The sequence below is a fragment of the Actinia tenebrosa genome, unplaced genomic scaffold (genome assembly GCF_029948245.1).
Source record: "Actinia tenebrosa isolate PJP-AT-01 unplaced genomic scaffold, QUT_ActTen_1.0 PGA_scaffold0__85_contigs__length_37466705, whole genome shotgun sequence".
Lineage (NCBI taxonomy): Eukaryota > Metazoa > Cnidaria > Anthozoa > Actiniaria > Actiniidae > Actinia > Actinia tenebrosa.
This window is the reverse complement of record NW_028292569.1, coordinates 13,344,148-13,361,677: the sequence shown is the minus strand read 5'-3', so window position 1 is coordinate 13,361,677 and position 17,530 is coordinate 13,344,148. Positions and strand designations below refer to the sequence as shown.

Sequence of the window (17,530 nt, the reverse complement as noted above, 5' to 3'; positions counted from 1 at the left end):
TAAAAATTGACCAATCACATTGCGCGCTTCTTCGTGTTAGTTTGTACTCATAGTATTTTTTTTCCAGTAAATCTCTTACGCCTTTTCGATACATATCAGTAGGTATATTCATATACCCCATAGTTACGGACCAATCACATTGCGCGCTTCTTCGTGTTGGCTCATAGCACATATAATAGTTTTTTTTCCCAATAAATCTTTTACGTCGTTTCAATACATATCAGTAGGTATATTCATATACCCCATAGTTACGGACCAATCACATTGCGCGCTTCTTCGTGTTAGTTTGTACATATAGTAGTTTTTTCCAATAAATCTTTTGCGCCTTTTCGATACATATCAGTAGGTATATTCATATACCCCATAGTTACGGACCAATCACGGTGCGCACGTGTTCACCTCTTCCTTGAAGGTATTTTTAGTTCATCTTCAGTTAACAAATCTCAAAGCATATTTTGGTGGAAGTCAAAGTTTATTAGCCCAAATTGTTTCTAATACAAAAAAGTCTAAAACGTTTATCTTAACCTTATAACAATTCCACTTAATCTTAAGCTTAATCTATAAAAAAGATATAAAAACTACGATAGAAAATGGGAGAAAATGAAGAATAAATCAAGAAGTATAAATCAAAAAAGGATTTGGAAGTATCCTTCTGGGTAAGGGTAAAAGTACAGTGGTTGGGTCAAGGGGATAGACGTTTCATTTGGACAGCATAGTACAGCTCAAGTTAAAATAAAAAAATGTAAATGCTAAAAAACTTATTACAACTACTGTGAAACAAACTCACAAAAAAAAGACTTTAAAAACACTAAGAAAAAGGTTAAAAACGTTAACCTGAAACTCATGCTTCTTCTTGTACGAGGAGTTTAGCGCCATTAGTATGGCTCTTCTTGCGCTTGTATATAATGACAATGGCAACTGCAAGGCAGACGACCAAGAAACCTAGCACTCCTGCAACAATGGTAACCATGGTGATCATGCTACCGCTGGATGCAGTTTGAGCCGAGCCTGCAGGACAAAGGAAAGAGATGGTCAGTAAAGTAAATCCTTTGATGTAAGCTGGAGGGATTGTTTCCAAGATGGGATATATAGCTATTACTCGCTTCACTTCTGGGGTCTCAGGCGAGATTCCTGGACTTAACATCTCAAGCGAGTAGGGTTTGTTTGTCTTTCTCCAAATTCTACTTTTTTCGTGCCTCCACAAAATTTAACGAGCTAAATTCCACTCAAGTCTTTGAGTTAGCCGCGCCCTGACTTAGATCAGCTTAATAGCGGAATAATGGACACGAGTGAAAAACGTCTGCGCATGCTCTGAATCCGTATGCAAATTAGTCAAAACATAAGTATATTTGACTTTCAAACATGCCTGATAAATTGGACTTCACAAAATGCCAAAACTGTCCATGCTTGCTCAAACTCTTCAAAATTCTTAGAAAACGTGCTGAAGTGCACGCATGCGCAAAGCTACTTACTTCTCTGCCTTTCCCTCAGTTTGATTGGTCCAAGAGTCAAGTCTTGATCAATGTCACGCACTAATGTTGCAGCACGACGACGACGGTTGCTTCCACCGCTGCTGGTCTTGCATCCCAGGGCGCACCGGGAGTCAGACTCTCCGAATGGACAGGCTACCACTTTACAGTGAAGGTAGACGTTATCGTAGTTTGGTAAGAACCTGAAGGCAGCGAGACTGAAGCGTTGAACTCCGCCTTCCTTCTTTTTGTACTTGAGGGTATCATCCTGGCTACAGCTAAAAGAAAAGAATCAAATATCATATTATATTCTTGTTCGGTCAGTTTCTGGGCATCACACGAAACATACACACTATATAGACGGCGGAACGACTTTAAAAGTGTGTGCGTGCGCGCGTGTATAGTGCAGTTTTCATATGACTGTGAAAAGCTCAGTGCTGTGCCGTGACCGTGATGTTTTCTAGAATTTTAATTGGTTGATGTTTTTCTCGCGCAATGTGCCGTGACTTTGGCGTGACCGTGTCCGCGCCGTGTTTATGCCGTGTTCTGGGTATTTGATTGGATGGAGAGTGAATTCTCGTGCAATGTGATTGGTCTGGCGTATCTCTAGCCATGTCAAGAACGTGTTCGTGCCGTGAGCTTTTCACAGTCATGCAAAAACTGCTCTAATGTGTGTTTGTGTCAAAATTGTGGAATAGCTAACAACGTTTTTCCCAATTTTATCTGTGAGCTACCGTGCCCTGAGTTAGATCAGCCCAGAGGTTGTTCCAGGGTTTGATAGGATTTTTTCATGGGGTATTTTGTTACCTTTCATTGATGAAGACATATTGTGGTTTGTCATCATATCCTTCAGTAGGGGTAGCATGACACATGACGGGTATAACTGCCAGGTCAGATCCGTTAACAGTTACTTCAATATTCATAGCAGTACCTATGCCTATGTCAGCAGGGTACTCGTGCTTCTCCTTGTACTCGTCAGTCTTGTACATGTCCATGGTAAAGGTGAAGTTACCAAAGCTTTCTGAAACATGATAAATTGAGGCAGTCAGTGGAATTATTCAATCATTCCTTCCTTTTATCATCCTTTTTATTTATTCATTCAGTTGAGTGAATTCGTAAGTCAGTCGGTCGGTCGGTCGGTCATTTACCTAGTCGTCTACGAGACAGCCAGTCTCGTTTGTCTTTGTATTTGGTAGTTGTATTGTTGGCAAACATCTTGCCAAAGATGTTTGATACTGACCTGTTTTAGTAAAGATGGCGGCTCTCCTTGGAGTGAAGGCCTTCCTACTCACAACAACCTTCCTCAAATACGAACACTGGAATGGCATCTCGGCGGTATGTTCACGGGTGATCAGAGTATTGGTGGTGGGAGCAACCAAGTCACCGGTGATGGCGTTATAATACACGAGGTAGTTCCCATCACTGCTGGCGTTGCTGGTCGTGCCACACCCATCCAGGGGAGCGCGGAAGATGATGAAATCGTCATTCACTTCGGTAGATTTGCAGCTTTCGTCCTTGAGGTGTAAGTTGCCGGTGTCGAGGTTGCTCAGTTCTTTTCTGTCGATCTTTGCTTCCATGTAGTCTGCTGTGCACTTCATGCTAATATCTGGCAATGGAAATAGAAAAGATATCAAATAATATAAACACGCAAATGAGTGTTACATCCGATTTCCAAACACCGTGAACAAGTGAGTTCAAAGAGAGAAAAAAAAAGAAAAAAAGGTAAACACTTTTTCAAGTGCTTGATATTACTTCTCAAACTATTAATAATGCTTGGAGAAATTCAAAGCATAAGTTGCCCAAATTTAATACTTCAAACTTACTTCACGCTAGCGATTTTTTTTGTTTCGTGCTCATGAAGTATCAATGAGTGGGAAGTGCATGGCTTTGTACCATCACGTGATGGCAGCCATGACAGGAGGCAGGAACAATTGAATCTGGTCTTATCTGATTTACATGAGAAAGTATTCAAATTCCCAGGGGAAAAGGTTCTATTGTTGTGCCTCCTGTCATGGCGGCCATCACGTGATGATGGAAAGCCTCTATAGTCAAGACTTGAATTCTGGAATTTTGATTTCCTATAACTTTTCATCTCTTATATGTAGTTAAGAAGCCATTTAGCGGCATTGGCTATCATGACACGTGACAAGAACCCGCATATGTCACGTGACGATGTCCGCCATATTGGATATTCAAAATGCAGGCATATCCATGCACAACTGACATATCTTCATACACGTTCGAGTATCGTACCTATTTGTATTTATTTACAAACTTCCCTTATCATGAAACGCCTGAAATGGCTCGTGATTTGTTAAAAATGGCGGGAAGCGACCACGTGACCCGTACATTACTTATAAGCCAATACAAGACGCCCTGGTTAGAGTGAGGAGAAGCGACCAATAACATTGAGATTTACTCACGTGATTTGCTTGATGTGGTTGGAGCAGGTGGAGCAGAAGTCGTCGCATTATCTGGTAATAAAAGGCGAGAGTCAATACTGTATAGAGGTACACTGTATAGAGGTACAGAGGGAAAACCTGTGTAAAGCGGGCAACAGACCGATCCAAAGACATGTCCGATTTATACAGGACTCTAATCATAAAATAAAACATTCTCTATTCGAGACAATTACTTTATTGCCGTCTCTGTTTAAGACAACTTTATAAAGCGATTGATCGTTTGGAACACAACGACGAGAGGCATGGCGAAGAAGAAACAAGAAACAGACGAGAAAAAGACTTGAAAAACACGAAGACAATAAATAGAAATCGGGGGCGAGTAAAGTGAGATTTTTCACTCAGTTCGACAGAACATTTAAAAAAAACATAAATGAGTAATGATTAGTGGAACTAGTTCTAGATACCGCAATGAGAAATAACGTCTTACAGCGTGGGCTTCCTGCATCTTAATCTTCCCAGAGGTTTAAGAACTTATTCGCCCATCGTTTTTATCTAAATTGGGCTTCCTGTGGTTAGAAGCAGTTTTACGATGTAGCCCAGACAAATACACAGACAGACATTGAGTGACTCGACAGTAATATCGCAAAGGGGTGTATGTAAGACTTTGATTAAATATCCGGCATATGTTTCGTAATGGGTCTCTTGACCTTAGGGATGAACCATTAGATAATTGATTGGGGGGTTGCAGGAATTTTGGTTGCATTATATTTATTTTTCTGGCTTAAACCTTGCACGTTATTCTTTTGCGTACAGTTAGATATTTTTCTTTTAGTAGAAGAGGTCGCACAATATTTTTTTAGTAATTTTTAGTAATTTAAAAAAAAAAAATCTCTCTTTTCAATCCAAGGTTTCAGTACTAGCTCAAATTTAACAAATTGATTTAAAACATTTTTTCCGCGAAATATAGTGTTTTTTGTAATGAGCAACAAATTTTAGTTGCTTTTGAAACTTGTGCAAATTTTGGCCACGTTTCTATCGAAGTTAGTCCTGGCAAACAGGCGTCAAAAAGCTATGAAATAACAAATATATTTTTGATATATTTATTCAGTGACTGGTTATATTGGTGCAATAGCTCTGTCTTGTGATGTCTAAGCTCTCTTAAATATAATTTAATGACTTCTTGATGAGCTTTGAGTCAAAATCTTGCTTTTCTTGCCCACTGGCCTTCTACAATGACCATGAATAATTATACTATTATCGCTTGGGAAGTTTGGGAGGCTTCTTAACAGTTTGTTTAGCAGAAAATGTTTGTTTAGTTTCATTGCTGTATAAGTATTTAATTTTATTCTTAGCACCAGAACAAGGAGTCTTTGTTTATTGTCTAGCCTGGTTTCACGGCTAAGTGAGTTTTGTGTTTACAGTTGATTTACAGTCCCAAAGAACTAACCACTGTGGTTAATAAATTTAATACGAGACATGACAGTAATTCTTTGTCCATCTTCTCCACGAGGTCTAAAAAGCTCTATATTTTAAAGAATAACAACATGCTCGTAAACAAATTTCAAACACTGTCCAAATTCAACTTCTATGGATTATTTCTAACTCTCTAGTAGAATTATTAAGAAAACACTTGCACGCCTGCCTCATATTGAAATATTTTTTAAATTAACTAACGCCGAAAGGTCATCATCTATTATAATTGGTTTTCTGAATAAATATTTATAAAAGAAAGATCTCGTAGCGTGGTCCTTGATAAGTTAAGTATGTGGCTTATATCTCGCACCGTTTAGGATGGTTTAGGTAATGGAGAAAAAAAGCTCAAAATAGAGAATACACAAATTATGAGTATTAAGATTAATTTTTTGGATCAAAAATTATTAGTATTAAGATTATTTTTTGGTCAAAAACCTCAATCGGGAAAAGTTACAGTTCACTTTATACGTCTCTTAAGCATTTTTTCTTTTCTGTTAGCTTGCGTTTCGCAAATCAAACATTTACCTAAACTCAATTGGAACGACTAAATCTAAATTAATTTGCATACTCCTCGCTGTGCCTATTAATATCATTAGCGATCCCTCGTGGTCGGCGAAGAAGAAAAGACATCGTAGCTTGAACCCCCGTAGGAGAGAGGGAGGTTACGGTGTTTGATCATGCGTTATCAAGCCATCGTCCCACCTCACCACATGGCTCTAATATTGTTTTAGTCTATGGTAGAACACTACATAATGGGCTATTGTGTCTTATTTGTCTCTACATTATTTTTCCTAAATGAAGTGCCCAAAATGAGGTTGAAATGAGGCTGAATTTTTTTCTGGTCTTCAAGTGTTTCACCTAGGAGTTTATCCAATCTTACAGCAAAACTCTTGAGATAATCTTTAATTCGAGGTTAAAGGTTGCAAATAAATTTGGCAAAAATTTAAACATTATACAAATAGTCTCTAAATTACTCGAAAAATATCTTAGGCAAAAATACTAGTCCTTAAAATCTTAACACTAAACGCTCAGGAAGTGTGGATCAGTTAAGATTTTTTTATCTACACGGGTTTTGCAACGAAGTGAAAAAACCGACCTCATATAGCCCCAGTCAACCAAATAGGAAAATTAATCGCCATGCGCTTGAAAGACATGAGACGAAATATAGATTCCGAATACAATACTCATCCAAGATAAGATCAAAGACATCTTTAGTTAAGTTGAAAACAAATATTTTTGGTCGTAGAATGGAATCCGGCGTGACATAGTTTAGCTTCGGAATGTCATATCTTTTTGTCACGTACACGACAGAGATTGAAACATTAAAAATTCAATATGATAGATTGTTTTTTTCAGAAATATTATTTCCTTCACCGGAAATAATTTCTTGTTAAAACGCGATTTGTTATGGCACAGTTCTTGTATATAATTTCTGCACGACGTGGCCAGAAAGTAACTCCTCTACGAGCGAGTAGCGTTACTGCAGGGCGCTTTCCTGCGAATTTTTGCGTCAGAATTAGATTGCTCAAAAACATCAAGCTGTTTTTGTTGTTAACCCATCCCGCGCTAACCTTAGAACATGAAGAATAGTCCCAATAGATGGCAGTTTATTTTAGGGTTGCATATGCGAGGTATATTTAATCTCGATTGCTTTGGAAAGAACAACACGATTCACTAAACAAAATCCTCATTTCAGCTCACGGTTCACCCACATAAAATAAATCTTTGGTAAAATAATTTGGGTTAAGAAAAACCACAATTATAAATTGTGAAAATTTTCTTTAAGACTACGTCCTTTGAGCGTACGAGTAAGTAATGGTGATCTTAAGCCGGGTACTTTAAGGATTTAATAGAGAAAGAACTAAATGTCCTTCCACGAGAACCTTGTGTTGTCTGACTTACCTTGAGAGTAAACACAGGAGAAAAATAGAAGAAAAACTAAGAAACAGCACAATGGAGAGGACTTCATTCTTGCTGGTAATTCTTTCGTTTAGCTAAAAGGAATCTATTTTTCACTCGACAGATGTAGTGTTCAGAGAGCGGGAGTTACGCCGTCTAAGGTTCAATCGGTACGAGACAACCTAATCGTCTGCAAAGTTCAACACCCGGTCTGAATAGTGATTCCTTAAGCGTCATGCTTGACCTAAACTACCCCTAGATCATTAGCATATACGAGATTACAATACTGCTTGATTTGCAAACGCGCCATAATATCTACAAGTTAATTCAACAATAAAGAGAAAAATAGTCCAGTATAGTAATTTCCAGAAGAAATAAATTTTGAATTTCATTTTATATAGTCATTTAGCTAAATGATAGGGTTTGTAGATCTTTTTGGATTGGGTGCCAGCCAATCAAGCTTGACGAACATGATGCGATATTCCCAAATCTATTGCTATGGGGGTATGCATTACCCTCCCACACTACACATTCAAGACCCAAATTGAACTGAAATATAGCGTACAGAGGTGATGTGGTTTGGAGGTGAAGTAGTAGTACCAGAATCATTTGATGCAGCCAACTCCCAAAATTTGTGGAGATCAAAGTTCATGTTAAACACGCCATTTGTCAGGCTGCAGGCGACAATCCTGTCATGCTGCTTATTTAAATCATTTGGATGTCTTGATGACAGAGTAAGAGTAAGCATCTTAATGTCAAACATTACGATTTGAGATTGTGTAGAAGTTGATTTCATGTTTTCGAACAAACATGATTTTTGAATGTTGTTGATGATGGTGATGGTGATGATAATGCCGGATGGTGCTGGTGATGATTATGATAATGGTGATGATGACGATCATAATGAAGATAGTGATAATGGTGATGATGGTCATGTTGATCATGATGATGATGGCAATGATGATGAAGATGTTGATGGTTTTAATGTTGGCAATGATGATGAATACTGAATCGAGACGAGACCCTTCCCCCTCCCCCTTATAATCATTACCCCTGAGATGTTGGCTGATGAGAAACCGCAACTGACGCAAGTCAGGCATCTCGTGCACCATATCGTAAAGAGGCGGGCGTAGGTTTCAAAAGTTGATCAAATAATTTGATACAAAGTATTTGATGGAATTTAGTGACCAAAATTACTCAAAAACTTAAACGTTTTGACAAAGTTACGTTGTTTATGTCTTCTGGAAATTAAAGGATCAAGTAGAAACTACACAAGCCAAGCATTAGCTTGTTAAGCCAGACGTAATTAGTGTCGCTCGAAAATCTGTAGTGCGAGATGGCGCCAAGAAGCCGTTATTCTATTTCGCACGACTGACCTCAGCTTGACAAATATTAACGAGATTTTGAAGACATCTATTCATTAAGATACCAAGAGATAAAACCTTTATTTTCTAACAGTTGCACATACATTTGACAAAGAAATAATTTATACATCTGTCAAAATTGTTTTTAGTAAATTAAAGTGTTAGACTGCATTAATTAGATTTTTGGAGCACGACAAATCGAACCGACATGTCGAAAGATACCGAGTCAAACTAAATGACCAATGATAACTGAGTTTAGGCTTCGATTTGACGTAAGGAACAATTCCAAGTTGAGTCGGCATTGCAGTGCAATGTGGGATTGTCTTAGGGGACGAAATATAGACACCCTCTTGAATAAATCTCTCGAAAAACAGTCCCACAATCCATTGCAATGCCAACTCGACCCATTCTTTTCATCATCCTCGGAATGGCTGATAGAAACATGGCGAAGACAACAACAAAGAAAAAAGGAAAACAGAAAAGAGAAACAATAGTTGAGGGAAAATGGATTAAAATATTGATTCCAAGAGATACAGATAAAAATGCTCATCTGAAAAACATCTGAAGATATTTACCTCTCTTCTAACAGCCATGACTTCGCTTCAAAGTGTAAACTTGAAATTACAAAATTAGAAATTTATCTTTAAAAGATTACAAAAAATAGTCCTAGGTACACTTCTTTTATTTTCACTTAAACTAGAAGAAAACTATCCTGGTTTAAAACAAGATCGAAGCCACTCAATTATCATCTACGATCAAAGATAGCTTTTTTGGGCGACGTTGATGTTTAACGACCACAAAGATGACAGCGACCACAAGCAGCATAACGATGAAGCCGAGTACACCGATCAGCACCTCGACGATCATCGTGCGGCTTTCGGGTGACGACGGCCTGCCGGAACTTGCACCTGCATCGCAAAAAGAAAAAAGATGAGAGATTTGTTAGGATGATTGGTGCCAAGCAATAGAATAGATTGATAGCACTTGACGAGGAGGGTTTGCCCTTGACTGAAGGCTGATAATCACATTCATTTTGCTGATGGTCCATATCTAACTATCTTACCGCGATCCCTGATCTCCAGAGGCCCCACCATAAGCGTTCCACTAATGTCCTCACTCTCCACACCCTCGCTTCTTCTGCGTCTCTTGCTGTAAGGACATCCCTCCACGCATCGAGACTTCTTGTCAGCTCTACGGCACACGCGCACCTTACAGTGAAGATGGATAGTGGCTTCGCGATCTGCCTCGAAGTAGAAAGCATTGAAGCTGAACCTCTGGAATGGTGATAGTTTGTGGTTGTACTTCAGGGTTTCGTCACGCTCGCATCTGAGAGGATAATTAACACACAGTATACGTAAGTTTGATCGCCAAGAATTTACCAAAGAATGCGGAGATGACCTCAATTCAGAGGGGGAGGGGTGGGGTTATATTGGTAACCATCACCATCTGTAAGTTGAATCCTTGATTTTGTACTCAAATATCTCTGAAACGTCAGCGATTATGATTAACGAGTGTTTTAAGAAATGCATGTTAAATAGCGCTTTCGAAAGGGTTTAGTCTGCGCGTGTAAACTCAAAGGCTTTCCCCAGTTCGCGCGCAATTCAACACCTCATCACAGGGCTCTCATACTTACCCCTTTTCAATGATTACATAAAACTCCTTGTCGTTTATGTCTTTCGAAGGCGTGACTTTGCAATTCTCTACCAGAAGAACTAAATCAGTATCGTTTGCTACCACTTTGGTCTGGAAGTAAACGCGCTGGTTCGCCAACACGGTGACAGGATATTTGTCGTGGGCCTCGTCGTACTTCTCGCTTTTGAACATTTCCATTTCGTACGTAAAGTTACCAAAATTCTCTGCAAGAAAGACGTCAAAACTTCAATATATAAAGGCTAGAGAAAAGAAGACTTTGCTCCAGGGCTGCTCAGTCGTTGATTACGAAACCCGTGAATGACCAAGGGGAACTGGGTCGAGAGCGTTTCGAGGGGGAGGGGGAGGGGGTAGGGGCAACCGCAGACCGCCGATTAACGCAGGCTACAATGTGCTTGAATATATAAACTAATTATACCTATTCTATCTTACCTGTTCTGGTGTAAACCTTTGCCCTGGCTGGTGTGAAATGCACCACAGACATCACGACACTCCGGTGATATTTACATTCGAACACAAACGCCGCTTCGTGATCTCGCGTAATGACGCTACTCTCTCCCTTAGAAAGAGCTTTCTTTTGGATCAAGATCTCGTTATGATAGATGATGTAGCGACCATCAGAGCTGTAGTTGTGAGTGGTACCACACTCGTCCAGCGCTGTTCGGATGAACACATGCGTAGCGTTGGTGTGAGAGGCCTTGCAAGAGCTGTCTGAAAGTGTGGCAGATTGATGTTGAAGTTCTGGGTACTTCGTGATATTCAGGACGATTTCAATCTCGTCTTTTTTGCAGTTGACTTGAAATGGTTTTACTGGAGCTGAAACTTAAAACGATGGAGAGTCATCAGTTTAACCTTTTCAATATCCCAACAAGAGTTTATGAACTGGTTAGCGTTCTCCTTATGACTACGTACGTGAGTTTTACAAGCGATCGATGATACTTTTACAAAACTTCAAAACTTAATTCAACTGTCAGGGTATAACTTTTAACTGCGCAGATTAAAGAGTTTTGTCGTTACACGTCGTAACACGTTGTTTTAGAGGGCAACACGAGTTATACAATTATGTTTGGTAAACGAAGTTGTTTTTGATTGACCCACCTTTTTTCGGTGCAGTTGTTGGAGGTGGAGTCGTAGTCACTGTTTTCCTCTCTATAAAGAGTAGGGAGGAAAATAATGGTAAGATAAAACGGTAATTTTTACAGTTCTGTGTTGTGGGTTTAAAAGTTGTACTAATCCTGGATTAAGTCTTCTGGATTGGCACTAAACAGGCTTGAAAAGGTGTCCTCTTCATCAATATTTGTTCATTTATTTACCCATTCATTCCTTGATCTTTTCTAATGTAATCAATAACTAACAATTTTTTCTTCACGCACTCACTCATCCCTTTTTTTCATTCTTCCTTCCATTCATCCAACCATCCTTAGTTCCTAAATTACACTATCCCTTCATTCTTTTACAACTCCCGTCCATTTTCCCATCGTTCCTTCCTTCTTTTCTCCCTTTCTTCCTTCCTTCCATCCATCCATAACGGTCTTCACGTACCAAACAAGATATTTCCATTCCTGTCGAATCCCACGTTACGGTCATCTTCCAGTTGGGAACAGCTCTTTTGATCAACACACGTTCCTGGGTCTGTCAAAAAGAAAAAGCGTATTGCGTCATTGGCATAACCTTATGTCAATCACTCCAACGATAACAAAGCTGGACCTCAGATATTATGACGTAATCAAGAGGGACGTCATCAGTTCTGAAGATGTCAGTGACGTCAAATCAGCGCAAATGACACAAATGTTAATAATATGTTCTAGTTTGAGGAAAAGACTGGCTCGAGTTGGCATCGCAGTGCATCGTGGGACTGTTTAAGATGATTTCCAAGATGGCGGCTATTTCGTACCTTAAAACCGTCCCAAAATGCAATGGAAATCCAACTCGACCCAGTGTTTGACTCCACCTCGGAATGGCTCATACACACCTAATCCCTTGTAGTACGCCAGAAAGCCAGGATATATTTGATCATTCTTGTACGTAGCGAATTTGTAGAAACCTACATTAGTGGTACTGGCAATGTTATTGGGTAGCTTACATCCGCAAAAGTATCTACCGGCAGTTGCTGAACCTTGAAAATTGTGGCGCAAAACATAGTCTGAGCAGTAACCATCCTTCTTGTCCCCTATGCCAAACATCTTGAAGGACGAGAAAATTCTCTTTCCTGAAGGAACAGAGGCCTCCCAGCTACATTGTACTTGTTTTGACAAGGAGTCGGGGAACTCCTGATGAGCTATGTAACCAGAATCGCCACTCACTCGGGATAACGGTGAACAAGTTCGTTCTGAAAAACAATAATTGTTTACAGTTATGAGTCAAGTGGCAGGAATCTTACTAGAGAAAAAATGACTGGAGGAAACCAAGAACAAATTCTAATTCGATCTCAAAGTTAGCTATGCTCTGACTTAGATCAGCCCAAAGGTTGTTTCAGGATTCAATCTGTGAGTTATCCATGCCCTGACTTAGATCAGCCCAGAGGTTGTTTCAGGGTTCTATCTGTGAGTTATCCATGCCCTGACTTAGATCAGTCCAGAGGTTGTTTCAGGGTTCTATCTGTAAGTTAGCCATGCTCTGACTTAGATCAGTCCAGTGGTTGTTTCAGGGTTTGATCACTGTGAGTTAGCCATGCCCTGACTTAGATCAGCCCAAAGGTTGTTTCAGGATTCAATCTGTGAGTTAGCCATGCCCTGACTTAAATCAACCCAGAGGTTGTTCCTGGGTTTGATCTGTAAGTTAGCCATGCCCTGACTTAGATCACCCCAGAGGTTGTTTCAGGGTTTGATGTGTGAGTTAGCCATATATGTTTAAGATATGTTTAAATAAACAAATGAATTCAAAACATCTTACCAACTTTCCCGGCCGATTCGACTTTACCTAAAAAAAAAAGAAGCTTAGTCGGGAAGTTGAGCGCAACGATTCCTGTTTCACACCACGAGGCATTCTTGCTTGCAGGAAGCCTCAACTAAAACACACCCATAGTACTTACTCTTTTTCACGATTTTAAAAGTAAGTTTAAACCCCTTGTCTTCGCCAGCCGCGTTTGACTTGAAATGTACCAGCATGTTTGAACCAGTAGAAAACAGTGGCAGCTTCCCATCCATGCAGTTAGAATATCTGAGCAAAATCAATAAAGTTATTACCTACAAGTGCCATCTCGTACCCAGAGCCTGCGTATCTTCTGGCCTGTGGCGAAGAACGTGGGCTCTGGAATGACCCATTTTTGGCGCATGCGTAGTTTTCCGGAAGTGAATATAATCAATGAAAATTATGCTTTCAAACAGAGTTCTGTGTTTATTTTCGATCAAAAATAAAATTTAGAAATCAGGACTATGTAAAAAAAATTTTTTGGCAAGTCTTAACGCATGCGCTCTTATACCGGAAGTCCAAGAAATTCTGGTCTCGCCGAAGGGCTCTGGGTACGAGATTGCAGCAAGTGCGACTCTTTTTCGTCATTTCCACATTTGGCAGCCTGGTAACCAAGCATTTTAATTGAAGGCCTGGAATGCATTTGGGTTCAATAAACATACATATATAAGGAAGAGACAAAGATAGGATTGTTATTTCAAAATATACTGTATTTTTTATGTTCTCTGGAAAGAAAATTGGACCGGGTAAACGTAACCGAGCATTTTATTCAAAGGCCTGGTTACAATATATAAAGCGGTCAGCAGTTGCACTATAGAAAATAGGTTTGTGATAAAAATGAATAAATCGGCAAAATATTTTCCCTACTAACTGTCCAATCCTATTTCCAGGAAAAGCTGTTTCACCATCAGAGAAAGTCAACGTATCTCCATTTGCGAGGTTAAGGTTGGTTATTGTCACTCTGATGAGGTTCCCCAGAGGAGCTTTGATTTTCCAGGTACAGTCCCTATTTGCTGGATACGCTGTTGGAAAGTTAGGGCTATAGATCTCCCCTGGCTTAGTTCCAGTTATCTCCACCTCCCAGTTTCCTTCTCCACAGTCTAACGGGCCTGAAATGACGAAAAAATTATCGATAAGCTCATTTTTTAAATATTTTTTTCCTTATTTTGATACATTTGGATGGATCTTCTAGTATAGGCCAGGAAAACACACAAAGCCCTAGTTTGAGCTAGAGTTAAAAACTAGTTTGAGCTTAGCTGCTGTAATTCCATGTTGTTGAATTAAATGAATTTATGTTTTAACTTCACCACACTTTTAACACTTATGTACTCGCATTCTTCTCGAGAAGTTATTGCGCATTTTTCACGCAGTTTTTGCGTTCTTCTCACGTTCTTCTCGCACTGTTAACGCTATTTTTATCTCGTGACGTCCTTTCGCAGTCAGTTCACGCATGTCTAGAGCTTTATTCACGCTGTTTCACGTTATTTACAAACAATATCCAAACATTGAATAAACTTTCTTTCGCACAGCCTCTCGTCGTAAATAACTTTTGGGTAGTAGAGTTACATACGAATCTTTATCAAGTGCAGTCATAACTTGTGACGGCTGACCGCTCTTTGACATTTCTATCTCGGCAAAACTAGGCGTGACTCGTATCATAATAATATATAATACCTTCATAATAAGTTCTTATATAAAAATCTTAAAGAAACAGCAATAATATACACTATTGAGCCTTCTTGAGTTGAAGATTTTGTTTGTGACAGAGAAAAAGAACAAGCTGAGGTGGCAACCATATCTCTATTTGAGGTTTATTAGTATTCGGTTCTATCAAGAGTCTAGTCTAGCCTGGTCTTTTTATGCTTGCCTTAATGACATTCCTAGACAGCTCAGTTCAGCTTCGTAAATTAATCCACAACCTCAAAAAACCTTGGTCATTAATGAATTATTTAAAGTGTATATGACACGAAAACATTCCATCATTTAAAATGTATAGTTTGTTAGTAATAATAAATATATCGTAACAAAATTTGTTTTAAAAGCTTATTTCTTGAGATATTTGCGAAAGTTAATCCCAATTTGTGACGTCATTTCGTTGACACGTACTCTAGATTCAGTAGTAATGTACTAAATATAAATTGTAATTCATATAAATTAACAACAAAAGACATATTTTAGTCAGCTTCATTTGATAGCTTACGTAGTACTCTTCCAATGTTGGGAAACTGAAAAGTGTACTACTTGAAATTAAGATTCTATATTCAAACATATTTCATGTATTTGCAACTAAATCTGGAGACTTGTAAACAAAATGACGTCACAACTCGTGCTAAAATTTTTTGAATTTCTAGAGAAATGCGTTTTTGGAACAAATTTAACCTTATTAATGCCATTAAACTACACATTCTTAACATTAAAATTTTTTCGTGTCATATACACTTTAATTCAATTGAATATATATCCAAAAATCATTTTTCGCCATCCATCATCAAATGAAAATTCTTTGTAAAATACAGCCTAGCTATAGGTTGTTTCTGGAACAAACAATTCATGAATTTTTTATAATTCAGTCATGCAGGTCTCACCACGTGTGGTTATTGTGAAGACCTCGACTTATCTTTATGCTAAAACAAGGTAGTTTCAGCTTCTAGAATTATTTATAATTCTCAGCTGTCAGTTCTATTTTTGTAACTATATATCATTCGAAATGTTTATGCGATACCCATGAAAGGCAAAATCAAACATCACCTTAAAATTTAGAAAAACAAATTCTTGCAAGTTTATTCACTAAAAATAATCCCCATCAAATAAAACAGACAAAGCAAGGAACATACTTTGTTCATCTGATATAAGGACAAGTTCTAGATTTTTGTGGAAAGGTTAAATGCTTTAATTCACCAGATGGTTTGGTATTTTGCACACATTTTGACCCTAATATCTTTTTTTTATTAGAATTCAATCGAGTTAATTAATAAACGACCGTACTCTGCACACAAAGATAAAATATCCACAAATTCAAACACAAAACAGCTTGTTCTTGTTTTTAGAAAAGGAAAGCAGATTTTGGCCAACAATTTTCATTATCTTATGACATTTTTTAGGAAAGCCAACAAATGAATTGTCATCTTGACAAAAAACAATTGATTTTTTTTCTAAATTTTTAAACTTAACAACAATAATGGTTAATCATAACTGATAATTAAAAAAAAAATCAAGTAAGATATAGAGGATATTACATGGGCGCGCGGAGATACGAAATTTATCTTCGAGTGTTGAAAAGATCTCTCACAAGTGAGAGATTTTCAACACGAGAAGATAAATTTCGTATCTCCAAGCGCCCATGTAATATTCTGTTTATTATATAATTATCAATGAAAGTATGTTTTGGCTTTTTCAGGCAATTCTTTTCGTGTATTTTCGAATAGCCATCGCAATGGTGTTATTTTCACACGTGAAAATAACATGTTATTTTCACGTGTGAAGATATCAATTTTTCGAAATAGAGAAAAATAGATATTTCATTGGTAATTATATAATAATCTCAATTATCACACAATTAAAAAAGCGCCAGTTATTCTAGGCTTTGGTTGGTAGCAAACAAAGTCGGCTTGAATAGCGTGACCAACCCCAAACACTGTAGTATTTGACTATATTATCAGACAACGAGCTGTTGAAAAGCGTGGTTCTGCTATATAACCAAACGGAAATACAAAAGGCATCCCTTGGTTTACGAAAATTTACGCGTAAACAACACTTATTTATGGTAGAAAGATTCCTAGAGCGAATAGATTGGGTAATGTGCCCGAGAAGTGTGTCAAAATAAGGTATACAATGTGCATGATACTGTGCGGAGAAAAACATGTTTCAGAACGGTTAACTTCATCTTAGCCCTGAAAGAATTCTTGGTCAATTAACGCGCATTTTTGAAGCCAGCAAATTCCCGTTTAATCTCAGAACAGCAATCTCTGAATGCTTCTCCAGTGTGTTCGTTTGCTTCATTGACTGTAAAGCTTAGCTGTTTATGAATACTGCATTCTGCTAAACCTAACGCCGTCTTACCTGCCGAAGAAAAACTAGCCAAGATAAGAAGACCAAAGATCGGCAACCAAACGCTTGCCACCATGATGAACTGGCCAGTCGGGTAGAAGAGTATCGCGCTCAAGTCGAATCAAGACTCGCTGTCTGAGAATCTCAAAACAGGGTCAGTCTACCGTTCGATTGCTTACGGACTTACGAGGTCACCTTCAAGTGGACAATTATAATAATAATGATATGTAGATTAGCTTCATAATTAACTTACTCAAGCAGGGATAAATAATCCTTTATGCTTTTGAAAACGGCGTCGGGGATTGCTATTGTGCGG

The 17,530-nt window shown here is 38.4% G+C and overlaps 1 protein-coding gene across 1 annotated transcript; it reads right to left on the bottom strand.

Annotated features, from left to right (window-relative positions):
- Positions 1-453: 453 nt before the first annotated feature.
- On the bottom strand, positions 454-17,398 carry LOC116301747 (uncharacterized). Its single transcript, XM_031710859.2, has 18 exons — positions 17,227-17,398; positions 14,039-14,276; positions 13,289-13,416; positions 13,150-13,176; positions 12,230-12,586; positions 11,800-11,889; positions 11,356-11,406; positions 10,690-11,079; positions 10,241-10,463; positions 9,671-9,933; positions 9,349-9,515; positions 7,809-7,991; positions 7,247-7,331; positions 3,893-3,943; positions 2,710-3,075; positions 2,277-2,490; positions 1,473-1,747; positions 454-1,008 (listed from the first exon to the last, which is right to left on the bottom strand). The coding sequence occupies exons 1-18, from the start codon at positions 17,288-17,290 to the stop codon at positions 842-844; spliced, it is 3,339 nt and encodes a 1,112-aa protein (XP_031566719.2). The 5' UTR covers positions 17,291-17,398; the 3' UTR covers positions 454-841.
- Positions 17,399-17,530: the final 132 nt, after the last annotated feature.